At 40.8% G+C, this 7863-nt stretch overlaps 2 protein-coding genes across 2 annotated transcripts in view; one reads left to right on the forward strand and one right to left on the reverse strand.

Moving 5' to 3' along the window:
* Positions 1–3893, forward strand: part of LOC139378826 (arrestin, beta 2b) — an 80637-nt gene extending 76744 nt beyond the window's left edge. The window contains exon 16 of the mRNA XM_071121353.1: positions 1500–3893. The gene's annotated coding sequence lies outside the window, so the exon portion shown is untranslated. The remainder of the gene's footprint in view (positions 1–1499) is intronic.
* On the reverse strand, positions 3305–7820 carry LOC139378827 (mediator of RNA polymerase II transcription subunit 11). The gene is made up of 3 exons (XM_071121355.1): positions 7534–7820; positions 5556–5686; positions 3305–4288 (listed from the first exon to the last, which is right to left on the reverse strand). The coding sequence occupies exons 1-3, from the start codon at positions 7601–7603 to the stop codon at positions 4145–4147; spliced, it is 345 nt and encodes a 114-aa protein (XP_070977456.1). The 5' UTR covers positions 7604–7820; the 3' UTR covers positions 3305–4144.
* Between the last annotated feature and the right edge of the window lie 43 nt (positions 7821–7863).

Consider the following 7863-nt stretch of genomic DNA (forward strand, 5'->3'; position numbering starts at 1 on the left):
GACACAATCATGAAGTGGAACGACATTTATAGGATATTTCAAACTTTTTTAACAAATAAAAAACTGAAAAATTGGGCGTGCAAAATTATTCAGCCCCTTTACTTTCAGTGCAGCAAACTCTCTCCAGAAGTTCAGTGAGGATCTCTGAATGATCCAATGTTGACCTAAATGACTAATGATGATAAATACAATCCACCTGTATGTAATCATGTCTCCGTATAAATGCACCTGCACTGTGATAGTCTCAGAGGTCCGTTAAAAGCGCAGAGAGCATCATGAAGAACAAGGAACACACCAGGCAGGTCCGAGATACTGTTGTGAAGAAGTTTAAAGCCGGATTTGGATACAAAAAGATTTCCCAAGCTTTAAACATCCCAAGGAGCACTGTGCAAGCGATAATATTGAAATGGAAGGAGTATCAGACCACTGCAAATCTACCAAGACCTGGCCGTCCCTCTAAACTTTCAGCTCATGCAAGGAGAAGACTGATCAGAGATGCAGCCAAGAGGCCCATGATCACTCTGGATGAACTGCAGAGATCTACAGCTGAGGTGGGAGACTCTGTCCATAGGACAACAATCAGTTGTAGATTGCACAAATCTGGCCTTTATGGAAGAGTGGCAAGAAGAAAGCCATTTCTTAAAGATATCCATAAAAAGTGTTGTTTAAAGTTTGCCACAAGCCACCTGGGAGACACACCAAACATGTGGAAGAAGGTGCTCTGGTCAGATGAAACCAAATTTGAACTTTTTGGAAACAATGCAACACGTTATGTTTGGCGTAAAAGCAACACAGCTGAACACACCATCCCCACTGTCAAACATGGTGGTGGCAGCATCATGGTTTGGGCCTGCTTTTCTTCAGCAGGGACAGGGAAGATGATTAAAATTGATGGGAAGATGGATGGAGCCAAATACAGGACCATTCTGGAAGAAAACCTGATGGAGTCTGCAAAAGACCTGAGACTGGGACGGAGATTTGTCTTCCAACAAGACAATGATCCAAAACATAAAGCAAAATCTACAATGGAATGGTTCAAAAATAAACATATCCAGGTGTTAGAATGGCCAAGTCAAAGTCCAGACCTGAATCCAATCGAGAATCTGTGGAAAGAACTGAAAACTGCTGTTCACAAATGCTCTCCATCCAACCTCACTGAGCTCGAGCTGTTTTGCAAGGAGGAATGGGAAAACATTTCAGTCTCTCGATGTGCAAAACTGATAGAGACATACCCCAAGCGACTTACAGCTGTAATCGCAGCAAAAGGTGGCGCTACAAAGTATTAACTTAAGGGGGCTGAATCATTTTGCACGCCCAATTTTTCAGTTTTTGATTTGTTAAAAAAGTTTGAAATATTCTATAAATGTCGTTCCACTTCATGATTGTGTCCCACTTGTTGTTGATTCTTCACAAAAAAATACAGTTTTATATCTTTATGTTTGAAGCCTGAAATGTGGCAAAAGGTCGCAAAGTTCAAGGGGGCCGAATACTTTCGCAAGGCACTGTATGTTGTTCTTAGTTCTGAACCGGTTTCACAGTTAAAATTGTGTAAACTGAACTTTAAAAATTCTACATCAATTGAATGTTGGTTTCACAAGTCCACGTTAAGGTCAATAAATATGTTTTGTATAGGAAACCGGTATAACCAGGGGCCCCTCTGGAACAGGATATAGAGCGATACAGTGAATCCCAAACCACCCCCTCGCCCCTCCCAACTCGCTCTGAGGGCCCTCCGTTGTCGCGTGTTGCTGACGAAACTCCGAGGGTGACGATGGAATAAGCAATAACCCCATCAACGTTGGGACACACTGAAATGAATAAAACAAGCATGAAATTCAAGTGAACAAATCCCCTCTGCCGTTTTACAAGATATAAACCTCAGTAACAGTTTAATTTGGGAGGTATTTAATCTTTTACATGTGTCAAGTCTTGAAATCAGACACAAAAAAAACCGCATGTGACATATAATTAGGCACACCTCTACATTATTTTGTATGAAATTGCGCAAACTCCAAACATATCGCAGTGCATGTTGGGATTGCACTTCACTCTGAAGCCTGCAGCCTTGTTATCTGAGAGTCTAAATATCCCTTTACACCCTTGGATCATTTTCACTCCCTCAGCTTTGGGACACTTGTGCAAATGGTGGAGGAAAGCGTGAACGCGCAAATGGAGGGGCGAGGGGGTGATTTGGGATTCAGCCATAGGCTACTGCTGTAGTATCTAGATTGCAGACACCCGATAGGATAGTACATTGCAGTCAATTACGTGTGTCTATCATGGTGTGTAGGTGCAGAACAAAGGTAGATAAGGAGGATCGATTGATGGCAACTTGGCTCACTTATCAGATTGGAAATCACTGTGTTTGATCAGGTTATAGATTTATATAACGTATAAACATAAAAGATAAAGTATCCACCTTGTGTACAGTTTCAGAAGGATAAGCTTCAACGACAGCAAACCAAGAGTTACAAATTACTAAGCCAGCAAATGCAATGTAACAACAATGACCACCTCTTCTTATAAGATGTATTTTAATATCAGGGCAGAGGTGTGTTTAAATGGATTAGATTGTAACTGTAGCCATTTTGGTTCAATGACAAGAATGTGTTTTTTTCACAACGTGCTGCCTAATTCAACAACTGTCCATGGTTAACAAGAGTTATTGGTCACGTTAACAAAACATTTTGTACATTGGTTGGTTTTTACACATTTGAACGAACCCAGATGGTTGAGGTTGTAACAATTATAGAAATATAATTACTAGAAAGGAAATCTGCATTCAAGTTAATGTTTTGCTTTTGTGTAAATATATTTCCAGGGGTGTGATGTCAGTCACAACACATTGGTTTTGAAGTTTCACATGAAGGTTATAAAGGTTCATAAGAAGGTTACGAAGCTCATACTCTGTTCATGTTATGAATGGATCAACGCATGGCATGGTATTCTAACAATGCACTGCAACAAAATGGAAAATGTTGTGATATTTGTGATTAGAACTTTTAGAACCTCCAGAAACTCTTAGGGACCATGTAAACGTTACAATGAGCTTTTTGGTAACTCTGTACTTTAAGTGGCATCTTACGAAGCGTTATAAAGCCTTATGAACATTCACAGCACCGTAGAGGCCATAAAGGTTTATTAAACTGTGTAATTAAGCAGTAAGGCCGTTATATTGATAATAATCACAGCTAAGGCTAGGGGCCTCTTGTTTTGTTACTATATTATATTTACATGTGCTATGAATGTTTAATAAGGCATAAGACTTCATAAGAAACTGCTTCAGGTAGAAGTGTTACCAGCCTTTTTTTCTTTTTTTTGTAAATCTGAATGGCGATTGTCCTCATGTCTATAAACCAGTGAAGTGTAGAAAAACTTAAAAGTCGAAGTTCAGTATTTTACAACCATGGATTACAGTTTTTCCTGGCCCATAGACTACTTTCAGGGTGAGGAACCATCTAAAATATTCAGTAAAATACTTAACTTCCCCTTTTTAAAAACAAATATTTTATTTTTGTTCCCTTCAATCTTAGTTGAGGTATCTATCCATGGAAACGCACGCAATCATGTCAATTTGTAGGCTTGTGTATTGAGTCAGACATTTTATTTTAAGGACAATTTAAGCTACCACAAAAATGTAGATTCATAGAGAACTATACTTAAATGCTACCTGATACTTTATCTGTGAATTAATTAAATTAAGACAAAGTATATTGTTATCAAGGAAACCAAGATGCTGTATAAGCAATGTTATTTTACTCAATAAAATGGAACAAAATGACAATGAAAAAAATGTAAGATTATTAAAAAAAATTACATTGGAGAATATATGTCGCTTCTTTATTTTGTACTGCATTTTAGAAAATGTCAAATAAAAAACTTAACATACAAAATGGTCTATTTGTAAGTGCGTGTACGTTCTGTGTATGCATGACACAAGCAGGATAATGTAATGAAACACTAACTTTATTACAGAACATTGTCAGATACATGACTGATATCATACAAAAACAAAACAAAAATGAAGTATTTCAGTCCCCACCTCTCTTCGGCAGGTGGTCCTAAAACACCATGGTGACAGCGAGCGATGGAAACATCCCCCTACTGCGCTCTGCCCGAGTGCCGACCGACCGTGTGTGTTCTCTCAGGATTGTGGATCCAGCATGACTTCGCAGGTGCGTCCCAGCTCTCCCAGTTTGACCCTGGTGTATTCTGCTCGGTTCAAGGCCATTTGACAGTCTTTCCTGGCCGAGTATGTGGAGCCCTCGTGGGGCTGGCCTGTGGCAACCTGCAGGGGACAGAGAGAGAAGGCAGTGTGGTGAAAGGGAGAAATGTTAGTGCTGGCACAAGGCTACACTACTAGGTGAATGTGAAACAAGCATAACTTTGATGTAGAAAGAAAAGGTCAACTACATGAGAGCTATATCAACACTACCAAGTTACATGTACAGTACCAGTCAACAGTTTGGACACCTACTCATTCAAGTTTTTTTTATTTTTTTACCATTTTCTACATTGTAGAATAATAGATTTCAGATAGACATCAGATTTCCACCGGTCGAATGTCCGTTGTTCATGTTTCTTGGCCCAAGCAAGTCTCTTCTTCTCATTGGTGTCCTTTAGTAGTGGTTTCTTTGCAGCAATTCGACCACAAAGGCCTGATTTCACGCAGTCTCCTCTGAACTGTTGTGTCTGTTACTTGAACTCTGTGAAGCATTTATTTGGGTGGCAACCTGACGTGTAGTTAACTCTAATGAACTTATCCTCTGCAGCAGAGGTAACTCTGGGTTTTCCTTTCCTGTGGCGGTCCTCATGAGAACCAGTTTCATCATAGCACTTGATGGTTTTTGCGACTGCACTTGAAGGTACTTTCAAAGTTCTTGAAATGTTCCGGATTGACTGACCTTCATGTCTTAAAGTAACGATGGACAGTCGTTTCTCTTTGCTTATTTGAGCTGTTCTTGCCATAATATGGACTTGGTCTTTTACCAAATAGGGCTATCTTCTGTGTACCACCACTACCTTGAAATTCCACAAATGAACTTTTAACAAGGCACACCTGTTAATTGAAATTCAGTCCAGGTGAAGCTGGTTGAGAGAATACCAAGAGTGTGCAAAGCTGTCATCAAGGCAAAGGGTGGCTACTTTTAAGAATATAAAATATATTTTGATTTGTTTTTTGGTTACTACATGATTCCATGTGTTATTTCATAGTTTTGATGTCTTCACCATCATTCTACAATGTGGAAAATAGTAAAATAAAGTAAAACCCTGGAATGAGTAGGTGTGTCAACGTTTGACTGGTACTGTATACGTTTCAATTCACGGCATGGCACACTGTGTGTGAGGGCATGCGTGTGTGTGTCTTCTTTCTCCTACCTATGTGAGGTACTGATCTGGGACCTGAACTCGGTCTACTCTGACAGAGCTAGTGAATTGACTGGGCCGACTGTCTGTGCATCTCTGTGTGTCCCCTCTTACCTGTGTGAGCTGAGCTCAGTCTCCACTCTGACGGCCCCAGTAAACGTATAACTGTGTCTGTCTGCGTGCGTTACCTGTGTGAGGTATCTGATTTGTGAGCTGAGCTCAGTCTCCACTCTGTTGACGGATCCAGTAAACTGGCTGAGCTGTCTGTCCAGGAAACTGGCATTGTGCTTGTCTTTAGACAGCTCCAACACAACGTTGCCTAGAGAAGATAAACACAGAAAACAGAATTAGGCCTACAGTTGATGTATTTACTTACAGAAACTGTCATGGCTTGTCTTAAACAACTACAGACATTGAGAAAATAGAGTGACAATGAATGCCCATTCCTTCTAAGAGCTCTTTTCTAATACTATAAATGTGTGGCTAGGTACAGTTAGCTAGCTATGTAATGGCACAGGTACTACTGTTAGCTCTGGTCCAGGGTGAAGGCCCAGCGCTAGCAAGCCGCACTAACGCCCTGGATCAGAGCTAATGTACGGTGCATTCGAAAAGTATTTCAGACACCTTTCCCTTTTCCACATTTTGTAACGTTCAGCCTTATTCTAAAATGGATTAAATACATTTCTCATCAATCTACACACAATACCCCCATAATGACAAAGGCAAAAACAAGTTTAGACATTTTTGCAAATGTATTAAAAATAAACAAATACCTTATTTACATAAGCATTCAGACCCTTTGTTATGAGACTCGAAATTGAGCTCAGGTACATACTGTTTCCATTGATCATCCTTGATGTTTTTACAACTTGGAGTACACCTGTGGTAAAATAAATGGTTGGACATGATTTGGAAAGGCACAGTTGACAGTGCATGCCAGAGCAAAAACCGAGCCATGAGGTTGAAGGAATTGTCCGTAGAGCTCCGAGACAGAATTGTGTCGACACAGATCTGGGTAAGGGTCCCCAAAAAATTATGCAGCATTGAAAGTCCCCAAGAACACAGTGGCCTCCATAATTTTTAAATGGAAGAAGTTTTGAACCACCAAGACTCTTCCTAGAGCTGGCCGCCAAGCCAAACTGAGCAATCTGGGGAATGAAAGGTCTTGGTAAGGGAGGTGGCCAAGAACCCAATGGTCACTCTGACATAGTTCCAGAAGGACACCATCTATGCAGCACTCCACCAATCCTGCCTTTATGGTAGAGTGGCCAGAAAGAAGCCACTCCTCAGTAAAAGGCACATGACAGCTCGCTTGGAGTTTGCCAAAAGGCACCTAAAGGACTCTCAGACCATGAGAAACAAGATTCTCTGCAAGGATTGAAACCAAGATTGAACTCTTTGGCCTGAATGCCAAGCGTCACGCCTGGAGGAAACCTGGCACCATCCCTACGGTGAAGCATGGTGGAGGCAGCATCATGCTGTGGCAATGTTTTTCAGCGGCAGGGACTGGGAGACTAGTCAGGATCGAGGGAAAGATGAGCAGAGCAAAGTACAGAGAGATTCTTGATGAAAACCTGCCCCAGAGCACTCAGGACCTCAGACTGGGGTGAAGATTCACCTTTCAACAGGACAATGACCCTCAGCACACAGCAAAGACAACGCAGGAGTGGATTCGGGACGAGTCTCTGAATGTCCTTGAGTGGCCCAGCCAGAGCCTGGACTTGAACCCGATCAAACGTTTCTGGAGAGACCTGAAAATAATTGTGCAGCGACACTCCCTACCCAACCTGACAGAGCTTGAGAGGATCTGCAGAGAATAATGGGAGAAACTGCCCAAATACAGTTGAGTCAAGCTTGTAGTGTCATACCCAAGAAGACTCGAGGCTCTAATAGTTTCCAAAGGTGCTTCAACAGAGTACTGGGTAAAGGGTCTGAATACTTATGTAAATGTGGTATTTCAGTTTTTTTACGTTTAATACATATAAAATATAAAATTTCAAAAATTGTAGTATCAATTTTAGAATAAGGTTGTAACGTAACAAAATGTGGAAAAAGTCAAGGGGTCTGAATACTTTCGGGAATGCATTGTATATCTAACTAGCTAGGTATGCGTTTGTTATTACAATGTATTTGAACTGTTGTTGTTGCATGCAGAGGTAGACGAACCGGCGCACTGCAGAATCGTTGCAATTTGATTCTCAACCTCTTCCAAAGCTCGCAGTCGGTCATTCGCCATCAGGATCAATTTCACACACTGGGAGTAATAAAAATAGACGATTCTTATCAGAATCGGCTACGTACGGAACACTATCGTAGAAAATAGGTTATTACTTAAATGCATTAATCCTAAATGTAGCCAAACTCCTGCATAATGCCAAAAACACCACAGAAAGCGAACATCAACAAAGCAAAAAGCTTTCCGAGTAAAGGCGCATATAAATGACTGCATGAATAACTACATCCGTCGCATAATTTAGACGTTTTAGTGTGGCGGAT

Source organism: Oncorhynchus clarkii, chromosome 21, assembly GCF_045791955.1.
Source record: "Oncorhynchus clarkii lewisi isolate Uvic-CL-2024 chromosome 21, UVic_Ocla_1.0, whole genome shotgun sequence".
NCBI lineage: Eukaryota > Metazoa > Chordata > Actinopteri > Salmoniformes > Salmonidae > Oncorhynchus > Oncorhynchus clarkii.

Bases quoted from the DNA above. Each gene is read 5' to 3' on its own strand.
- LOC139378827 (XM_071121355.1), bottom strand. From the start codon at position 7,603: ATGGCGAATGACCGACTGCGAGCTTTGGAAGAGGTTGAGAATCAAATT. The intron at 5,687-7,533 runs GTTCGTCTACCT...TATCTTCTCTAG, and splicing joins AACGATTCTGCAGTGCGCCG to GCAACGTTGTGTTGGAGCTG. The intron at 4,289-5,555 runs GTAACGCACGCA...TGTCCCCTGCAG, and splicing joins AAATCAGATACCTCACACAG to GTTGCCACAGGCCAGCCCCA.